The sequence below is a fragment of the Aptenodytes patagonicus genome, chromosome 13, assembly GCF_965638725.1.
Source record: "Aptenodytes patagonicus chromosome 13, bAptPat1.pri.cur, whole genome shotgun sequence".
In the NCBI taxonomy this organism is placed as follows: Eukaryota; Metazoa; Chordata; class Aves; order Sphenisciformes; family Spheniscidae; genus Aptenodytes; species Aptenodytes patagonicus.
The window spans coordinates 12,800,630-12,823,242 of NC_134961.1; the positions used below are offsets into that span (position 1 = coordinate 12,800,630).

At 40.1% G+C, this 22,613-nt stretch overlaps 2 protein-coding genes across 2 annotated transcripts in view; both read right to left on the bottom strand.

The window, feature by feature from the left end:
• VWA3A (von Willebrand factor A domain containing 3A) overlaps positions 1-727 on the bottom strand; it is a 35,684-nt gene extending 34,957 nt beyond the window's left edge. Inside the window, exon 1 of the mRNA XM_076351217.1 lies at positions 630-727. The gene's annotated coding sequence lies outside the window, so the exon portion shown is untranslated. The remainder of the gene's footprint in view (positions 1-629) is intronic.
• Positions 728-911: 184 nt separating this feature from the next.
• MOSMO (modulator of smoothened) overlaps positions 912-22,613 on the bottom strand; it is a 39,681-nt gene continuing 17,979 nt past the window's right edge. The window contains exons 2-3 of the mRNA XM_076351064.1: positions 13,471-13,683; positions 912-4,878 (exon numbers count right to left, since the gene is read on the bottom strand). Coding sequence (XP_076207179.1) covers positions 4,694-4,878; positions 13,471-13,683 — 398 coding nt within the window. The 3' untranslated portion in view covers positions 912-4,693. The remainder of the gene's footprint in view (positions 4,879-13,470; positions 13,684-22,613) is intronic.

The following is a 22,613-nucleotide window of genomic DNA, read 5'->3' on the forward strand; positions in this document are numbered from 1 at the left end:
CCATCTACAGAAAACACATTTAGGAACTATTCTGCAAGAGCTATTTGTTAAGGGATTTTATGCAGTTAGTTATATGTATGCACAGCTGCTGGGAGACTATCTAAACAGCTCAACCAGAAAAAAGATTAACCAAAGCAAAACCCAGAGCTCTAGGGGCGAGTGTGAGCCGCGGCGGGAGCAAGGCGGCAGGCAGCTGGAGACAGCCGGGCCTGTGAGACGCGGCGATGGAGGCGTGCAGGTCAGCTGCCCCTCGGGTTTAAGCGCAGTTGAGACCAGAGCAAAAACGATCATAAAACCCTGCTTTTCGCTTCGCTGGGCTTCTCCGCCTCACTCCGTCCCCAGCCACCCGTGCCCTTCCGCTCACCAGCAGGTGTCAGAGCAGCCCTCTCCCCGCGCCGGCCCGTCCCCCGAGATTCTCCTCACCTCACGGGGGAAAGGCCCCTCAGCTCCACCGACCCCGCGCCATCCCGTCCCCAGAGACTCGCCTCACCGGGGGAAAGGCTCTCCCGTTCCCCGTCCTCCCCCCCAGCCTGGGCACGTCCCGAAAGCCCGGGCGGCCACCGCGCCAGTGACAGGAATCCCCCAAGCCCCTTCAGCATCGTCAGGCCAGGGCACCTCCCGACACTCACCCGACCCTTCCCCCGTGCGGGCCGGGTGCCGGCTGCGCGGAGGGGCCCGGGCGCAGCCCACGCCCCGCTCGGCGCGGCGGCACCGCCGTGTTACGGCGTTGCCGGTGGCGACGGGCCGGTCCCAGCGGATGCAGCCGGCACCGCTTCCCGCCGCCTGAGGGCGGTGGTGGGCAGGAGGCGCGCGCGGAGTCCCCGCTGGGGATGAGGAGACACCTGCGCGCGAGGCGGGACCGGCGGGCGAGGGGAGGGGCCGATTCCAGTCAGCGCAGCCGGGGCCAGTCGCTTTAGTAGACAATTTATTTTGATAAACTTGCTCAATAACAAAAATACAAGTGAAGAAAATTATGTTCATTTTATACAGTTTGTATTAACATTTGTTCGGAAATCATTAATTGAAAAATGTTCTAACCAATTGGAAAACAATCCTCAGTAAAGGCCAGGGTGGGGGACGCAGACGGTCAGGCCTCGAGCGAGGAGCAACGCGACGCCCAGGCAGGACAACCCGCTTGCAGACACCATTTCCTTCATTATTTTCCTCCTTCACAAAGGTTTTAAAGGACAGCTTTCACTTTTTTTGTGTGTGTGTGGGGCAAACAGTAATCTACAGTTGTGTTCTGAAGTGGTTAAACAACGGCTCTGAAACACAGGTATGACAGGAGGGCCCTAATCTGGCAGCTTCACTTCAGCCAGAGGATGGGGCTCAGGTGGTGTGGCACACTACCAGCGTCTTCGGGAAACTGGTATCACTCGCCAGCAAGATTAACAAGGGAAAACGATGTTAAATGGTTAGACTGGTGCGTTCAGGGAAGCACATCCTCCCCAGGTCTGAGACAAATGGCTTCCAGGTGATTATTTCAGCTGAGCTCAACAATAAGATTTATACACACAAATTAACTAGTTTTCCTTCTGAAGGTATTTTACGTTTCCAATCTTACATTTTGTTAGCCAAATAAATGACAAAATGTGCACAAATTACAGTATGATGGGACATCAAACCTTTTGGGGAATTTTGAAGCGAAAGATTAAATAAGAGTCTCTAGTGACGCATGAAATGAGCTGTCCTTCAAAAAGTTAAAAATAATGGCTGGCAGAATCTGAAAGGCTTATGTAAACACTCAACACAAATATGGGATTACCTTTGGAGAAGATTCACATGGAAACATTTGCTTTTCATGAACTGAAAAAGTCTACAGATGTTTAGGCATGTTCAATACGAACTTCCTGTAGTTTAAAACAAAACCTTGTGCAAATAAAACCTATAAATAGTCTTCAGCAGATTTTACAGTGATGCTCTTAGGTATGAAAAGAATGCACACAACTTTAAAACAAAAGTAACAGACATAAGTTTGACAAATGATTGCACCATAAAACAGTGTTTTATATACAGTTTACAAGATATGATTTTCTGCTATAAATTAATACTGTACTATATAGTACTTAGTGACCTTATTAAAAGCAACTGTTGACAGCTGTCTCTTCAATTACTGGGTGGGTTTTTTTTAAATGCAGATGGCTGCATCTATTTCTGGACTTAAAATGCTCAAATATTTAATCAAACAATCTGCTAGTTAAATCTCTGCTATCATTTAATAATTCATAGCAATAGCATTGGCAAATCAGAGAAATTTCCAGCCAGCCAGCCACAATCTGGGTATGCTCCAAGATAAGTGTTTGTATTTTTTTATTAAATGATGATCCATTTAATCTAAGCCTAAATCCACTGTATACATGATGTTACTATAACTGAAATAAGTAAGCTGGGGCGGGGGGAGAAATCTTAGTGGCTGAGAAACTCCGCCCCCCACCCGTGTTCCAGTTACAAAAATCTCCTAGAACTGTTTTACAAAACTGACATTTCTGAAAAAAAGAAGAGCTTTTTTTTTGCAACATAATTTATGATATAAGTTTTAGTGAATACTTCTGCTTAGGATACAGCAGTGATAACACCAAAAATTTAGACACACATACGGCAGCTGAACCCTGCATTTTATCTCCATCATCATCACTGGGGACCTCAGACTAGCCATGCAGAAGGCGGCTTAAATTAGGAACCAAATCATATTTAAACCATTACTTCCAATTAGGTGCGTGGCTGGATTTACAGATTAGTATACTTCAGAAAAATTTAGTGTTCTATAAACACTCCCTTCTACCTGTGAGTGAGCTGACTGGAAAAAGTCACTTGTAGACCATTCCAGTGACAAGTTTGTTCAAAAAGGTCAAAAGAAAAAATACTTAATTCAGCAAATAACCTGTTCGTATTAAAATACCTTGGGAGGGGGAGAGGGAAGAGGTGGAGGAAGAGGAGGACAGGGACCCACTCAGGTCTGAATGGCACACAGTTTAAAAGAATTGTGCAAATTGTCTTATTTTCAAACACTTAAGCTTATCTGATAAGTGATTATTTTGGAAACTGCTTATTATAGTTTAACAACAACCTCATTCTAAAATACACTTTCATTAACATTTTAGAAAAATGTCTATCTAGCAATGCAGTTGTTCTAATAAGCTCAATGAAACAGCACTTGAAACATACAATTTTTTTGTTTTCATAATGAACCTCAGGTAAACCACGAATTAACTGGAAAATAAATACTGATAGTGCAGGCAGCTTTCCTGGGACACTAAATTGTACTTTCTGCAAGGTTAGACTGAGTAGTGAATTATGACGTCTATGGATTCACAGGTTCATCCTTGTGTTGAAAAAATAAAACTACCTTTAGTGAGGAGTATTTACTCCAAATTTGGGCTGCCCTTAAATCCACTTTTAAAATAACAACTTTAGTAAACAGGGCATATATTATTTAAACAACTATATTGCTCTTTTTTTTTTTTAAAGAGGAATTAATACTCAAATGAAAATAAGTTCATCCACCTTTGCAGTGGAATAGTGTTTGCACTACTTTAAACACTGCATTTTACATGTGCTAGAGAAATGCTTATTTATGGTAAAATGCTGTGCTTGAACGTGTATGAATGGTAATGTAACAATGCAGTAGAAAAAGAGACTTTCTGTACAACAGTTGCTAATAATTTAAATAGTGTCAGTTTCCCAAAATTAGGATTTTAACTTTAAGGTATGACATGATCTCACCTTCTACCCTCATATACAAATAAATTACCATAAAAAGAATTTTAGCTTAACTTAAAATTGCACCTAGAAAGGCATGGGATCGTTTGTACCTATTACAAAAACTGTTAAAATCAAGGGCTGCTACAAAGAATGAGGTAAACTGAAGACTCTCGGCTATGTGGCCTTCAGAGAAATGGCTTTTTTCTATTGAGTTCTAGTTTTGCACACCACAGTGTTTTGCTAGCAAAGCGTTCTGAGTTCTTTTCCAGGAACCATTTGTGTGTATATACATATATATACATATATGTGTATATACACACACACACATACACACACACTGTATACTGCATCAGCAAAATATATATATATTTATATATATATTTATATAAATATAAGGAAGAAATCCCCCTCTAAAATGTTCCTTAGTGTTTTTCTAGAGCTTATGGGGGAGGAGGGGATGTATGTCTTCTTGCTGTTACATACATTTAGAGAACATGTTTTGATCTATTGGCTTCTTGGTGCAGTAATGCAAGATTGATCCACATTGGTGCCAAAGGCTTTGCTCATCAGAAGGAAGATGTAAAATACTAATCTCCTAAACAGTGAGGCCAGCCTCACTTGAATTCCCCTGCAACCCTCTGGTCTACCACAAAGTTCATAAATACTTTGACTTCCAAATCATTAGACGTTAAAAACAGGAACAGTACAGTAACATGGGGCATTATGCTTCTCAGTGTAAAGCATTCTTCACTAGTTCCTATCACAGTGCAGACCTGACTGCATTAAATATGCTCAGGAGATTAGTCAACGTTGTCTGTATTTGGTTATGGGAAAGGCTCTCCTTTTTTTCATCCAAAGTGCATAGTGAGAACAAGTCAAAGCATTCTTCTTTTCAGTAAGTGTTTGATAGTCTGATCTAGGCATCCTCCTGAGAATGCAATTCTGATGTCTTGCTCTTGTCCAAAATAAAGTCCTGCAGTTCAGACATTCATCAGCCAGGTAAACAAACTTTGCCAGCAAATAGAAGTCCCACTATTGTAAAGAAAATGGATAAGACAAACAGTACATACGAAGACCCAACCACTGTGTTATTGGGTAATTTATATGGTTGACCTCCAACTTCATTGATGTAAAATCCTATCGGAAATATTAGGGCTGCCATACAGAATAGAATCACTGCAAAGAAAAGAGAAAAGAAAAAAATGGTCACTGCTGTGTTAAAGTCAAAATATTTACCCGTTCATAGAACAGTCCAGAAAAGCAAGCAAAGTATTCTGACCAAACTGAAAAGCTGAGATATTCCAGTACCTAACTTGCTTGAAATGACTGAGTAGGCTTTATCTCGCTTTTAAAACATCCCTCTCTACTCCCCAGAAAGACTAAAAGACCCCAATTTTTACTGTAATTTCAGTCCTGCTCACTAGATCATGAACTGTCTTTACAGCATAAAAAATGGTGGATGTACTTCTACCACCATCCACAAGTTTAGTCAGAGTTCATTACTTCTCCAGTTATTTTAGTCATTTTCCCGAAAGTCAAGATAAACTAACATTCAACACTGAAGAAACTCCTTTTCTATTATCAGTTGTCTTTTTCCAACTGTAGTTGCCCTCTCCCGTTCTTCCACACAAATTCCTTTTCTGTAAAAGTTTAGCTAAAAATAGAAAACACACAGATTGTCATTGCAGTTTCTTTTAGATTACAAGATACCAGTTTCCTAAAGTTACATGAATGTTTCCTTAAGTAATGAAATATCCTTAAGATTTCCAACTGGAATACAAAGAAAGCTTTCTGATTCAGTTTAATCTAAATTTCTTAGTGAAAAACTTCAAATTCAGACTCAGTGAACAAAGAGAACCAAGCAATGAGGCTTTTTATTTCACCTGAACAGTTAAGACTTATGTACATGGTTCATGCTTACAGCTGACTCTGTGTGGATGTACAAAAAAGAAACCAGAACTCCTATTAAAGCCATTCATTAGAATTACATTACGGATTTCACAGGCCTTCAGGTATCAATAGTGGTCAACATTCCTCACAGCACATGCCAGTACTCTGATCAAATCCAGGAGAGAACATCCAGTGTTGTAATATTTCCCAAATGACAACCTCAGTGTTCCTGTAACATACCTTTGGATAAGTAACCCTGTTTAGTTTGAACGTAGCAACATGCAGGGCTCTACTGTCTCGACCAAGGGAATGACTTCCAAATATGGCTCCTTGTCCTGGTTTTGGCTGGGATAGAGTTAATTTTCTTCCTAGTAGCTGGTACAGTGCTGTGTTTTGGATTTAGTATAAGCATAATGTTGATAACACACCGATGTTTTAGTTGTTGCTGAGCAGTGCTTACACTAGTCAAGGACTTTTCAGCTTCCCATGCTCTACCGACTGAGAAGGCTGGAGGTGCACAAGAAGCCGGGAGGGGGCACAGCCAGGACAGCTGACCCCAACTGGCCAAAGGGACATTCCATACCATACGACATCATGGTCAGTACATAAACTGGGGGGAGTTGGCCGGGGGGTGGTGACCGCTGCTCGGGGACTGGCTGGGCATCGGTTGGCAGGTGGCAAGTGATTGCATCACCTCTTGGGTTTTTGTTTCCTTCCTGGGTTTTGTTTCTTTCTCTTTCTCTCTTTCTTCCCCCCCCCCAATTTATTATTGTTGTTGTTGATATTGTTATTATTTTATTATTTCAAGTATTAAACTGTCTTTATCTCAACCCATGAGTTTTCTTACTTTTTCTCTTCCAATTCTCTCCCCCATCACACGGCGGGGGGGGGAGGGTTAGCAAGTGGCTGTGGGGCTTACTTGCCATCTGAGGTTAAACCACCACACTCCTCTAAGAGGCAAGACATTCTTCACAATAAAAAGGATTAGCTTTTGAATTGGTTTGATTGCATATGCAAGAATATACAATGTTTTTTTAACCAGTATTGGAATAACACAGAATTTTATCTGATTCTACCAGTTCAGTCAACTATTAGTGCTTCACTCTTATTCCACTTCTACGTATTTCAACTTTGTTTCAAACATTATTTATTGTGAGTGGAATATAGCATCCCAATACCCATTCAACCAAATCTAAACTATATCTGGGGGGAGAGATATCCCACCAACCCTACAAATCCACATACCACCATCTCCTAACATGATGCACAGCTAACACTAAAGCCTCTCCTAGTCCTCAAAGTCTACCTATAAACTTAGCCACATGAAAAAGAAAATTCAAGCCAACTGACAATGTTCCTGCCTGAATAAAGTGCATTACATGCCAACTTTTTCAGTCTTCCCTCAGTTAACACAGACTGCTGCTTCTGTTTGTTAGTAAGGGACACAGGTGCTGTCCTTGTCTCCCCTTTCTCTTCTCCACCACTAAGAGACAGAACAAACTCTGGGGATGCTGTTCCCTACTTGAGCTTCCCCACAAGTCAAACAAGCAACAGTAAAAACCACTGGCAACAGTAATAGCCATCACCTTAATCACTGGTTCCTGTGCAAGCCAGCAGTGCTGCAGCTGCTTTTGTTTCCAAATATACATAAAACAAATTCAGGAGCTCACCTGTCCCCGTTGGCCTTACCAGTCTTCCAAATGAGGAAATGATGGGCTGGGGCAGCCTCAATATTTTTTAATGTAACTTCACTACTGCTCTTCCAGACTAAATACACATGCTCCAGTTTATCCAGCTACCGTGTTACACGCCCATACTAAAAACTTTTTTTTAATGGACTCCATGTTTATCCAAGATGAATAGTTTATCACATATTTTATATCTTAATGCTCAAAGCTTATGATTTGCATAGCACAGGTCTCAGCTTTGAAGAAAAAACACACATGTTCTATAGAAGAGACTAGTTATGGGTGTGATGAATCTGAATTCAAAAAGTGTCCAAGTAGGACTTGGGCATAAACACGAAAGGACGGTTTCATAAACCATGAACCACATCAGAACATCAACTGCTCCTTGCTTTCTGAAACACGTGAAGCAGCTTTCACAACACCTTGAGTCAAGAGCAGCTGCCACCAGGATCAGCCTTTCTTCCAGCTGACAATACTGAGCAGGAAAAAATCAAATGGTCCAGGAGAGGGAGCTGGTGCCTCGCTTCCAGCTCCATCGGATTATTTTTTAAAGGGGAAGAAAAAGAGCACAAACAAAAAACATCTGGCAACTGCATAGTCGCTACATTCTTGCTCAGTGCTACCTCCTTAGGCCATCTATTAAAACAAAACCAAAGAACCAGCAACCAGACGTTAAACATTAAATAATCTAGAAGGTTTTAATCTACATGATTATTGGTCCACGTAATTCCACACTATACAATCTAATCCTTAAAGAATGTTTCCCTTTTTTTAATTGTATCTTAACCAACAGCTGGTCCATCTGAGGAAAGAAAGCTTGTGTGTGTGTTTCTTGAGCAGATCTGTGTAAGCACAGAAGAGCTCTATACTTGAGTGGTCCAGAAAACAGTGGTTGATGTGTGATTAGTAATGCAACATACAATTAATAACAGCTTGAACAATATTCTGAGGATGAGTCACATTATCATAACTCAGCACGCTTCCTATTACATCCAGTTTGTCCCTGACAATCATTCCAGTTATTTACAAAACGTCTGTTGTATTTTAACAATAACACACTTACAGGAAATAGCTTTAGGATTCTGAAAACAACCTGCACTTTCAAGATTAAATCTCCTTTATTACATTCAAGAACTACACAGCTGGAAAAGTTCTGATGGCCTCATGGATATGGTTGAAGAATAGATCTTCATCCCTCTCTACTAAACCACTGCTCTTTGAGGTGTGTTGTACATACATGCACCAGTGCTCCTAGGTCTGAGACTTGCTAGCAGCACTGTACCGCCAAGTGGAGTGTGTGCCCAGTCTTTCCTTGTGTTCCTGCCCGAGGACAGAAGGGTGCAGGTACCTCAGCTCTCCCTAAGTTCACAGCAGGAGAAAAAAAAACTTCTGCACATGCAGGCAGTGTGCAGGATGCTGATGTGCATACACATTCCAAATATTTACCACAGAAGTAACCAGCCATCTTTTCTCTTCCACTGTGCATACACACAGTGCACATGTTCTGCTGTGAGGGTGTCCAAGCAATTTTCTTAGTGCGGTCTGAATTTTCAGTCTACTGAAATAGCAAATAAAAAACGGATTCATCAAAGTCTCTGTCAGATTAGGAAGCCTGGCAAAGAAATTACGGCAAAGTTTTGAGAAGTCATTAAGAAAAGACTGTGTGATAAATTTATTTTAAAAAAAGAAGAAACTAAGGAGAAAACCCAATATATGAAGTGCTCAGTTAACTTAGTGTGTATTCTTTCAGAAGGATATTTGTAAGCTAGAAGATAGGAATTTCTTATACAAGCTGTAGCCCAAATTTAACTCTCCATATCTGTTAGTATCAACTCAGTGAATTTCCAGCAACATTTCCACCAACCCATAAAGAACTTCTCCTTCAGGAGTACTTGCTTTTGATGTCAAATTCTTCCTTGGGTAGGAAAATTTGCAGGAAAAACACTTAATGACTACAATTTCCATTAACTAAAATATTTAGGTAACAAAATATAATCACTTCTAGTCTGCTTCTGAATGGTGGCTGTCAAAAAAAGATCTAGTTCCTGTAATTTTTTAGCTTGAAATTGTTTTGAGCATCCGATGACAACTTCAAAAAATCAGGATACAGCATATTAAAAGAAGGAAAAAGCTATGGCCTAGTCTTTAGAGGGCTCATTGTAGTACCTGCTTGCCTCTTTAGAGATGCATAACATAGAAAGCAGCACCTGGTACAAATCTTTAGTAACTCAAGAAGCACTTTATTCACTGGGGAACACCAGGGGCAGATGTTTGCAGGATAGCTACTGTTAGTTAAGAATGTGATTATCCTGCCCCACTTTTACTTGCATTCCAAAAAGCAAGTCCATTATACTCATGAACATTTAAATCCTCAGGCAAAAAGAATAACAGACTCCCTGGTAACTGCTGGAAAAAAGGTAGAAATATGATTTTTCTGTCCAGCATCTCCTCCCTTGATACATCTCAGAGAAACACCCAATTCAGTGGTAGCAGACACAGAATTAGTTCCCTTTCTAGCTGTAGCAGATGGTAAGAGACCTGAATCTGTGTAAGATGTAAACAGATCTTGTGGGAGCCCTGTGAATTCCTGCAATAGCCAAGATTGTTATAACACGCATAAGACCACCTAGGTGGCCTCCACAGAAAACAAGCTCTGGACATTGTTTCTAATTATGGAACATAACAGTATCTGTCCCAAGGATCATGGAAATTACAACGTTTAAGATTTGCCATAGGTTCACCACATCCTATCTTCTAAACCAGAAGATGGCATAACGAGCACCCTGAAAAGGCAAGGGGTTTACATAAATTTGTAGTAGGACTAGCAAAAAAGGAACAGTTTCAGAGATACATGGAACAATACAAAAGCCAGGTTAATTTTTTGCTACCAACTTATGCCACTATGTCACGTGGCATAATTAGTGATGAAGTGGTACAGAAGCTGGGAGGGTAATAGGCAGTTAGCTCACACTTGAGCAACCGGTAGATAATACCATGCAAAGGAATAGCTGATCTGATCTTTGGCTGCTATCAACACAAGAGGCACAGCTATGAGTTTGCAAAACCTTGTTCATTGAAGAAGCACACAAAGACCTGGGCAGTGCACAAACGAACACCAAGAAGGAATCCACTCTCCATTATGTTGTATGAATTTGGTACTACGGTTAACAGGACTCAAACATCAGTGATAGTTTTGATAGTATCTATGTCCAAGGTAACAATACCTATCACATCAGTAGGTATACTGTGATTCTTGAAAGACTCTTCCCTACAGAAAGCAAAGGAAAACTCACATTTGCCTTTAGAAGACTTTTGTCACTCATGCAGTACAACCTGGAGGAGGGAAATACCTCTCCTCTCCACAAAGCTGTTTTGCAGAGAAGTCAGAAAGACAAGTTTCTGTGCAGTAAAACCACCAATGGCTGGGGAAGGACGCAAATGTTGTGCTAGTAAATACTCTCTTGCGTGTATCCCTTTAGAAGTATATATAGGAAAGAGAATTGACAGATCAAACTTTTGTCCTTAGCTAAACAAGATAGACAAGACCACTCTCAGCAATAATTCATATTTATAGGTACACTGTTGAAAAAATCTGGGGTCATCCAAGATGACAAAATTACAAGCAAAAATTCCATTAAAAATATAAGCTATATATTTATATATAAATTCCAGCATGAACTGGGCAAGAGTGACCTCTTACCAGGCTCTCCCTGCTACTGTCAGAGTTGCAAGGAAAGGGCTGAGCAAGAGGATTCCTTTGCCCTTAGGTGATTTACTCTAGACCCCCTTGCATTTGAAGAGAATGGAGCTGCCAGTCCCAGAGCTGCCCTTGGCAATCCCAGCAGACTTCCTTGCCTGCCTGGGATAGTATGTCCTATGTTGTGTTCAGAAAGTTCTGTGAAAAGACTATCTGCTAGCAGCCTGTACTAGGCTGTGGAGTCTTGAAATTGCTTGCAGAAGAGATGTAATACAACTATGAAGTTTTCCCTACCCCCTTCTAATGAGTTACACGTTTTCATCTTACAGCACTGGCACTTCACAGGAAGGACCTGTTTGTTCATGGTATTCCAAGTTGATTCCACATGGCTACATGTTTCCTAATACTAATCTACAAATAGATTACTAATTCGTGTTGCCATCTAATGAAACACACAAGTCACTCTCATCAACTTTTTGAAAAATACAGAACTCTTCCTCCCATTCACTTCTTTTTTTCAAAAGTGATTCTTCTTACAAGTGAGTTAAGCAATAAAATTTCCCATCATCACTGCTAACAGGAACACAAAGGTCACAGAGTTGTATGTATTGGATATGAATACAAAAGACGTTGAATTTTAGAATTTCGGCAACGCAACGATCATATCTTAATAGAATTATGAATAATTCTGACTTGCAAAAGAACAAATTAGTATGTTTCATTATTAAACATCTCATAACAAAAAGGCAAGTGCTGAAATAAAAGAATGTCCTTCTATATTTAGACTTCTAATAATGGACCTGTTGCAAGCCTAAAGAAATCTACAGAAAAAACACAGCTTTAGGGTATCAGTTTTTTTGGCTGAACTAATCATCACAGTTGTAGAAAACTAAAGATGCAGGGATGTGACAACTGAAGACATTTAAAAAACCATTAAAATATGTAAAGCCCAAAATACAAGCTCTGAATTAAGAAAAAAACCTCAGTAAATAAATTGTGGTAGCAAATATTAATATATAGTACTCCAAAACCCTCTTTACCCTACAGCTTTGACTTCAGCTTACTGTAAGCATCTTAATTTTATATGGCATTTTGAGTTTAAACCCTCCCTGCATACATTAGATACACATGAAATACGTATAGATAAACAAGGGCACTGGAAAAGTTGGGATGGAATATTCACTAATATTCATGTCTGCTATTTTAATCATTCACCGGAAAATAAATAAAAGTCAATCACAATGAATACAGCATTTCAATAGCTCCATTGTCTGCAAGAGCTGCACTATTAATTTAATATGCTGTGCAGCAAAGTAGTGAGAAGGATGGCTTTGATTGTACAAGTGCCTCAGTGAAGCACCTTGTTGAAGCTGAGCGCTTTTTTATATTATTCCCTTGCCCAAAACAAGGTTAAATCTCATTCATATTAGATATCATTAGATGTCACAGAGTCCCATTAACCTTATTTATGCCTGTGTAAACCACAAACTCGCATTTTCTAGTTAGTGTTCACACTACCTTTAGTGGTATGTCATAATTCAAGTCAATTTAAAAGCCCTCAGGTTTTGAGTTTTTTCATGCTGTCATCCCCACCATTAAGGCACCATTTCACAGTTGGGCTAAGCCTGTAACACACATCAAGAAAAGGAAGTTTGAAAGTTATTCCCCTTACTTGTTATAACTGTTTTTCTTTTGCACCGAAGCAGCCATAGGATATGGTTCCCTGTGCGGAAATATAGGGCTGCTAGAGAAGGCTCAGCTGTGAGGAGTTATGCTGGTGCTCATACGGAGCAGAATCAAGGGAGGTAGAAAAACACTGGTACTCCTCCCTCCAGGTAAAGCACTGCTGCGGGTCGCTTATGGAAGCAAAAGTCTCAGTCCTGTGAAGCACAGCAGATGCTCTGCAGTGGGCAATCCTGCATAGCCAACGAGGATGCAGATATTCTGAATAAAACACCTGCTGTGAGCATAACGCAGGACTGAACCAGCATCAACCCTGAATGAGGTATTCATGAGACACCTGAAGTAGAGATGGATTTCAGACCGTAGTACATCTCAGATGTAGCATCTGCCTCCTCTTCCTCAGGGAGGGAACTTTCAATCATTCCATTCTGCTACGAATAAGTCCTGGATATATGGGAGTGGGGAAGTACGAAAGACTATCAGACACAGTTCAGGACTGACCTCTTCTATCCCTGCTCATTTTCTTCGGTCAATTAATGGCACTGCCCAAAGAAGGTAAAGGGGTCATGCCCTCCTTTCTCTCACCTTGGGCCCGCAGACTATTATTCCCCCTCAATTATAGTCACTTAAGATACCAACCCCTTGATTTTTGAAGAATTTTATTTTTCCCTCAGACGTGGTATTTAAAAAGAAAGAATGTTTTGTATAGTAAGAGCCCTAAGCACTGCTCCTTCACAACACTATAGTGCTATTTTAGACTCCACCAGTTTATCCTGCGTACAGGTCAACTGTGTAGTTGAGGTCACTTACTTCCAGTGAAAGCTATCCAGCGGGCATATTTAGTAGCTTCTCTTCGCCAGTGGGAAGCCACCAGCAAACCACATGTGACAGTTAGTGAAATGATTCCCATAATGATGAAAAATAACGTAGTGACCCACTCAGGAGGCAGCCGTGGAGGAATACAGGTCCTGTCACGTCCATGGATGGTTTGACACTGTCGCACAAGGCCAACTGTGAGAGCACCTGAAAATACATAGCAGAGAGGCAAGTAAACTTTCAAAATCCTCTCTGAGGGGCGCTCAACTGCAAACCAAAGCTCAGAATTGTCAAAAAATAAGGGACTCTTTCTTTGATGAACCTTAATAAGCCTTTCAAACACAGAGGATGGGGGGGGGGCATGCTTTAAACATCTATCTTCATGTTCTTTCATCATATGCTTGCACAAGTTGAAGTGAGATGGCTGCAAGCTGTATCTGGTTCATGAGTGGCAATCAAGGTCTAATCAAAGGGATAAAACACTCCTATAAAGCCTGCCAATATCAGTTGAAGTGGTAGCTGAGTTGTATAGAGAATCACTCCCTCATCTGTGCAAGATGAAGTACTTTTATAATCTAACAAAATGAGCTGCAGCCCCCCAAAATGCCTTTAACTGTCTAATGCCTTTTCCCCTCATCTGTAAATACAGCTTTAATCCTCAAAGTCTTGCAGCAGGAACTGCATTTGATTCATACCAAGACTTTTAAGAACATTTTTAAAAAAACCAAAACACTTCTTGACAATAACTCTTTAAGAGTCCTTCTATGCAAGAGACTGGTCAATCTTTTTGACAGCTAACAAGAGGTACTACACACACAAACTGGGATATCTACACAAAAGATCTATCAAAAATATCCTAGAAAAAGGACAAGACTGGTACAGGAACCATAAAGTTTTACACAAAATGAGGTATTTTCTGTTAAATAAAAAAAAATCTGATTTAAAATCCAATTCAGTGCTTTTGAGACTCATAAAGAAGCTTTTAGTAAGCTTTAATAGTGAAGTTCTCTTTATTTGGAAAATTTTAACCCAAAATTAACATGCAAGATTAAAATCCATTTCTTCCAGCGTGTCTTAAACATTAAGTCCTATATTTCTCAATTTTGTCCCTTCTTCCGAACTGTTTTCCTAAATAATCACAATTGTCCTTTATCTAAATTAGAGGCAAAACCCAACAGTGGATAATATTAGAGTCAACATCTTCCTCCACAAATTACTGCAAGTAAATATTGTTATAGTTGACCTGTTTAAAATAAAAAGAAGGCAACTTAGAAACAGTTACAGTAAGACTTGGAAGCTTAGGTTTAGCATGATTTTTAGAGGAAGAAGCAACTGTCATACTTTTTAGCTTCTTTTTTTGGGGAAGAAAAAAAAAAAAGGCATGACACAAAGAAGTAAGCCAATAGTCAAAAGGGTAACCAGTCCTAGCATGCACCTCCTAGCACCCTGGAGCCAATTTCTACAAGTGTTCAGATCCTGTCTGCTTACACCTCAGCAATGAGTACCAGCAGAATCAGCTTCTGAGCTTAGAATCATGGGTTAGGAGGCAGAATATCACGTTTTATTAGATGTAGCGCTTCTGATACACTCCTAGAGGGTGAGAAGAACCAAGAGCAAAAACATTACTGAATCAGTTCTGTTGAAGCATTCCTGTAACCTTTGTTTAGACTACAAATTTTTAGTCCTATTCAAATACATCCTTTTAATTACATATTAATCAACTGAAAGATTCAGAGATGAATTTTCAGCTAAAAGTTGAAGTAAAATCCTTTAAAAAAGTGTCAGTTACAAAACCAACAAAATTGGCATTTTCTACTCCAGATATACAGCAATCACACAATTGCTGTGCACCAGGATTACACAAAACTGAGCCAGAATTACATGAGCAATCTTGCACAGCTCACATACCTGTACAGTACACAGTTTTACATGAACTGCTTCTCAGTTGCTTTTTCATAGCCTGCAATGTTTTCATTTTACATCAGCTGCTGGGGCAGAGGGGAGATGTGCATGTGTCCTTAAAAGTCAAGCTCCCTGAAACACACACACATTACAGAACCTCATACAAAACACTAAGTAGTTTCCTGTAGTTTGGGGATAAAGAGGCTATTCACTGCAGTATCATAGAACAGGAAATTAATCCCAATCACTCTGCAAGACTAGGAATTAACAACAATTTTACTGTACTTAAAGTAGAAGTCAGTTTTTTCTAAACTGCAATTCTCATCTAAAGAATGACTTCATAAAAATGACATCACACACTCAATAGATGTTTTCTGAATTCAGAGAGCCCTCCTGAATTCAGTAGCAGTAATTTAGTGCATTTTTAACTTTGGCAAAAGCAACAGTGATAAGAACCACTGTGCTGGACTCTGTTCCATTTTGTGTGTTAACTGAAACTGAAGAACAGTTGCTATAGATGAGCATGTATTTGAAAGAGACAACTAACTCATCTTTCAGATCCAAGTTGCAGTTCATATCGAAGACATTTTTCAATTAGCAAGAGAACATTTAACATGTCAGATTCAGAGAGGACCACAGCTAAGCCCACTTGTGCTATATCTAGAGGAAACAGAAGAGAACTCCATCTTGAACTACTATTTTTCGGTGCAATTTTTTTGCTGTCAAAATCTACTTCTCCAAAGGCTGATTTTCTCACAAAAACCCTCAACAAATCCACAACTGAAAATGAAAAAAAGAGAACAAAAATCTCTGAATTGCGAGTACCAGGGTAGCATCTCTTTTGAAGACACAAGGATAGTTGCAAGGAACTACTCAGAGCAGGGTTTCCTAAACATCACTACTGGTGCCCAAGTGTGTTGTTCCACTCTTTTTTTTTCTTTTTTTCTCTTTTTTTTTTTTAATCAGAGTTTTAAGTGTCAGCAATTACATTTCAGGATCTGCCGTTTTGGAGGAAAAATACTATACTTTATGGTTAAGCTTTTGCTAGCACATACTTAGTATTTTCTCTTAACTCTGCTTCATGGATTACAAATTTGAAGTAGATGTACTCCATATTCAAGGTTTTGAACCTTGAGCCTGCAGACTCTAGGGAGGCAAATGGAGGGCAAGAGAAGTCTGTGAACTATTTCTAAAGGTTTCACAAAGGTAACTGGGAGAAACAACCTCATTATGTGCTCATAAATTTAGTTAAAGTTCACGTTTAAGTTCACTATACAGGAATACCTCACTTGTGTACATAAACTGGGCAGAAGGAAATTAAACCTCATAGCTTGCTCCTATAGTGACAAATCTCCTGTTGATTGCACACTTCAAAAGAAGTCTCTGGTGTGGAAAAAGAGTATTTATTTGCCATGAAATTCAAAAGAGGAGTGGGTTTACATGGTATTTTATTGTCTTGGTCCCATTCTAAGGCAATCAAGCAAACAGTTGCCAGGCAGCTGCCAACAAACTTGTTACAGAAAATCTTGTTTAACCTTATCTAGTCCATCATTGAAAGGAGGGACAGAGATACTAAATCTAACAGTCTCCTTCTGCCTGTAGTTAGAGAACAGCCCAACGGTCCATCTCAAGCCAGTCACCAAGTTCCACTCTGATGCCTAGGTAAAACAGGCTTTTAGTTGTTCCCTCAGAACAATTCCAGCAAAACTGCTGAAAATCTAAGCACCTAACACAGGTATAAAACAAACAGCATAGCTAATGCAAGTAGATTAGGCAGCTTAAGGATGGATACAGCCCGAAAACATGTGCAGCGGAGTAACCACACCTGCCCATCCTCCACCTCCCAATGCCCACGCTGCACAGCCATCAGGAAGTATAATGACAACCTGGAGATGCAGGGGGCTGCTCCCTTTCTCTTGTATGCCTCTCCCTCTGTACCTTGCGAGACTGGCATTATGCAGGTCAGTACAGCTAGTGTGAGAGGTGATTAGGATATATATTCTAATTACTAAAAATGAGATTCAGCCTTCATCAAAACAGAGAATGCTGTACTAAGCAAATGTCAGTGAAGTGGTCCTTAGTCTTTTCCAGTAAATCTATTCCCCCATGTGCCAGTGCATTTCAAACACATTAAACAACTCCAGTAGTGACAGTCTGACTCCAGTTTATACCAGTGAAAGATTTCATGATCATATTCCTACACTACCTCACCCAACTCCTCCAGACCACCAGTAATGCTCATTTTCTGACACTGCACATTTTTACTAGAATCACTAATAAAAAGACTCTTTAACAAATACACCAACATTCCAAAGCATCACCTGTTTAACAATTAAGTTTCACAAAACCATTGAGGGAAAGAGAAGAGAAGGCACCAAACCAAAGAAAGGCAAACCCTAGTTCTTCCCCTTTGTGCAGATGTGTGGCTGCCACGGAGCCGACCCACAAGCCCCACTCCAGCCCTGCCAGTGCTGTGCCATCCCTCTCCCGTTTCCGTGGTAACTACAGAGCCACCGAGGAGGAATCACACGCTACAGAGAGAAACAAAGATTACTGCAGCCCTTTCACTCCCCCACCTCTCCATCGCTTCTGAATTATTGAAAGTGGCACAGCGATACCACGGCTGGAAAGCAGTAGCATAATAACAGCTATTCAGATGTTTGCTGTTCATCTATTATTTGATTGCCAGAACACGCGGGATCAAGCGTGCCAGATGGACACAGGAGAGGTGCCACTGCCGTGAAGAGCTTACCATAGCATAAGAAGTAACTAATATGGTAAAAGCACGATGCAGTGAACGAGGTGGGGCTCAAACATTAGAAGGCCACAGAACTCAGCAGCTATACTGTCACATGAACATACAAAGCACAAATCCTCAGAACTGCTCTTGCTCACACAGCTTAGGGTACCTGCCCCTACTCTGCCCTCCCCTACTGTCCCCACTTAAAAATGTCCTTACTCTTTCCCATCATTTTAGAGAAAATGCTATTCCTTGGGTTTAAATGCATCTGCAACCCTTTATATTCCTTGACAACAGCTTCCTCACTTTTACCTTCCATGTATCAACCACATCCTTAGCAAAATGCTTACTACTAACAATAAATAAATATTATGAGCCAATATGCCCAGTGAGGAGGTTAAAACATCCAACTGCTCCCAGACAGCCCGCCCACTCTCCCTCCCCCGCTGTCCTGATGCGATGGTGTGGTTCTGCTAGAAACCCCAGTTGTGACTGCCAGACAATTTCTGCTCTTAGTGTACTGTGGACTTGTTAAACCATCTTTGCTAAGCGAAGAGCACAGTTTACAGGGTTCCTAATGAGGTGTTGGTGACATAAATCTTAGGGCACTGCCAACATGGCAAGGACACTGATAAGTTTTATGTTTTAGTAATGAGCACAGTACATGGAGCTATGTTATTTGGGCACACTAAAACATTCATTGCTGCTGGTTAGGTAAGTCGCATGCCAGAGAATGACATACGTAAAATAAGGGCAGCTCAGTTAAGTCATTCCCTGTAACTCTTACTGGGCCACAGACAAGGACAGGAGAAAATTAAGTTTTTCTTGGAAAGTTTCTAAGTTCTATCCAATTAATAAACTTGAATGGAAAAAGGTCTAGGTCCATCTAAGAGGAGGAACAGGCTGCAGCTGTCTATTGCATAGCTGTAGCTTGCTACCCAATCTAAGTGGAAGCTTTAAAGGTCTAAAGAGAATGCAGTGATTTAGTCATGGCAGACTAATTCCCTGTACCAATGTTAAGGATAACCATCAAGTTGACTTTGGCCACCTTGCCTTTAACTTGTCTGCTGCTCCTTGCCTGCAACCAAGCCTCTCTGACAGAAGACCGCTTTCAAAGTGAGCGAAGCATAGCCGAGGAATTCCTGAGAGGAACAAACAACAGAGCACGGTAAGAATAGTTCCAATGCAACTGCCCGTAACAGCAAACAAGGAGGAGGTATTTCCAAGAAGAAAATTTTTCAAAGTAATCCAAGGAATTTGGCAGTTTAAGTGGGATGTTTCCCAGTCTTACACATGGAATTTGTTTTCCTGCAATGGGCACTTTAAGTGATGTTACTATACAAAGGGGGAAGAAAGAATGACTTATTTAGGTTTATTTATATATATTTTGTTTTGGGGAAAATTTCTATTAATTCTATATTCCAGGTATCAGTTCCTTGGAAACAGAGTACTCTCCCTTCTGCCTTTCCTGAAATCCAGGGAACTGACACTGCTGATCCTTCCCTACCATAGCCTGGGAGGTCACTCCAGGTTGCATATAGTTAGTTCTACTTATTCCAGTGTAAAACTCCATCAGAAATCAGGCCCTGTACCCTCTCTTACAAGGAGATTAGTTGTGCTTAGAGTAAGCAATGCAGAAGGTTAGGGAAAAAGCTATGCTTTTGCAGGATATGCACCACCTCTGGTGTGAAGAGGAAAAAGATAACGGTACCCTGCTGGTTTGCAAAGCACTTCAAAACCGGGGAGGAAAAAAGGATTAACAGCGCTGGGGAAGACCTCTTGATTCTAAAAGGCATGGTCCATGTTGTAATAGTCAAACAGAGTCGCAGGGTCTCTGTACATAAGATCCCACTGAATGACGCCCACAGGCATAGCTCACAGAATTTTTTTTGTATCTACAACTGCTCAGAATTATAGCCTTGTAAAAGGAAATGTAGTTAGTCCTCTCATAAATTTTCAGCCATTGACCCATTAAAGCAATTTAAAAATGTTTACAGCCTCAAATAATGTCATATCAAAGCATTTTGTAAAATAGCACATACACATAATTAACTGCAGCTAAGTAACTATAAGCAATTCGAACACCCTTTCCTCCACATTTTTGCTTAGGTCATTGTTGTAGGACAATACAATATCTGGATTATACCTAAATAACTATAAAGGGTATATAAAAGGATCAAAATATAAGAGAGGATCAACTGCCAGTTTCCAATCAAGTGTGAGAATACCATATCTGTTACTGTTCTTACATAAATAATCACTTCTTTTGTGAGGGACAGGGGCTAGTTTGAATAGATGCTCTTTAGCACTTATGCCGCTAAAATAACTTCGAGGTTACCATGCAATTACAGTATTCAGGATGTGGCATGACAGATTGATTCTTTTACTGCGGATGTTCCAGTATGTTGTTCAGTTAGTAGATTAAGAGGCAACCAAGTTCAGACTTACTAAAATAAGATTTATGAATGTTAAAGGATGATCTAGAGAAAGGCTTAAAAGAATAACAGAGGATTAACTGCAAAGGCACAGAACAGAGGAGTCCAAAACAAAGGGATTATGAATTATCTTTCCTGTCTTTTGTATGCCAGATCTTACGTTTTTGGCATTCACTCTGATTTGTCTCTCAAATCATCTAATAGGTATTGCAACTCCGGAAGAAAAGCTTTGGAGTGTCTCACTTTGTAGGAGACCAGATGCAAGATCAGTTCATATGCCCACTGGATATTTATTGGTACGAAACAAATACCTAAAAAGTATTTATACAATGTTAAAAGATCAGTTTTAATAAAGACTTAGATCTACTTGCAAAGTCCTTGCTATAGCTAGAGTGCATCTTTTAAGAGCAATTCAAATCAATATTGCAAGATAGAGCATGTTATTATATAAGCTGCTATTTCTCTTCTACTCCATTTATCCCCTTCTCTGAAATCAGAATTTTCTCTCCATTCAAACCAACTTTGAAATGCACCATCCTTCTTGCTGTAGAGATGTAAAGGGTGCTTCCTTCTTTCAGGAACTAAGTGACTTTCTTAAAAATACTTATATTGGCAACAATAAGTGAGGTAACATCCCTAGCTTCAAACCCAGCTTATGCTAGCTATGAGGAACCTACCAATTGAATTCTATTTAACAATCTAATGTCCACGTAATTTATTTTATTAGGTACCATCTTTGGCACTCTTTAGAACTCCAAAGCTTATTGGCTTTTAAACAGAAGAATTCTCATTTTTAAAGTCTAAACTCAATGTTAAAAAAGTTGTGGTATATTAGCAGAAAAGTCTGCCTTGCTGCTGAAGACCATGTGGTGCCTGAGTTGTCTCAAAAGTTTTCAATTCAGTGTTCGTATCATGCCTAATTCAAACCAAATCCCCCCTCCACAAAAACCGCAGTCTTCTCCCTCCCTCCTCCCACCCCCAAAGAGAAAAAAAATCAGGGGGCATCTATTGGGAAAGATCCTTATGACTTACACATATTAGAAAAGTTTATTACTACAAATGACAATCATGATGATATACGAGTTGTAAGTAATGTTTAAATTGCAGAAATTTGGACCAATAAAAAGCAAGTTTATTTCTGAATTCCAACATACACGTTTCAATGCCATACTGCTTGTGTATTGGGGTGGGGTTTTTTAATGTTTGGATTTTGTTTTGCCCTTTTTTTTTTTTTTTTTTAGAAGACATGGACCACCACACACTGAAAGAGCTATCCTCAGGCAACAACACAGGAACAACTCCCCTGAGGACATAACAAAGGCTCTGTGTGTTCTCATGTATCAGAGCCAAGAAATCTGCCCACGCTGAAGGTATTCTTCCCTACTTCAGAAGACAGCATTAATTAAATGTTGGTAAACAGGATCTACTAATAAGTTGGAACCTTCTCGTTGTTTATTTTCTGACACTATAAGCTTTTTCACGATAGGATAGTGTTGTCAGCGACTAGAATCTCTACAATTTCTGAAGTGGCAAGGGCATGGAAAAAAGAGAGAACTTTAAGGAAAAAAAAAGAAAACAATGTTTTATTTAGCTTAAAAACCAAACAAAGTTTGGTTATTTACATTTTTCCCCCAACCAAAATAGAGTTACTCAAAGTTGACAAAATTCACTGCCTAAAAAAAGAAAGATCAAAGGCAGTGTCAATATTTAAAAGTGATTTTTCTAGTCAGCTACACCAGTTTTATGCCATATGTTCAGCTGAAAGCCAGAAGCTATGACACCTACAGCTGTTCTGCCATTTAACATCTGATGAGCTTGTGTTCTTTTTAAGAGTTATATTTGGCTTTAGACAGAGCTGTAAAATGATACCCCTTCATCCAATACACCACACAACCCTATCCCAACCTTCTCAGAAATGGTCTGCTAATCACTTCACAATCGTATGGTTGATGTGCAGGCTCTTTGAGGCTGGCCATCATCTACAGGAGCCAGTAACGTGAGGTGGCCAGGCTGGGTCAGTAATGGCAGCACCAGAGCTTGCCACGTGGTACAAACACAAC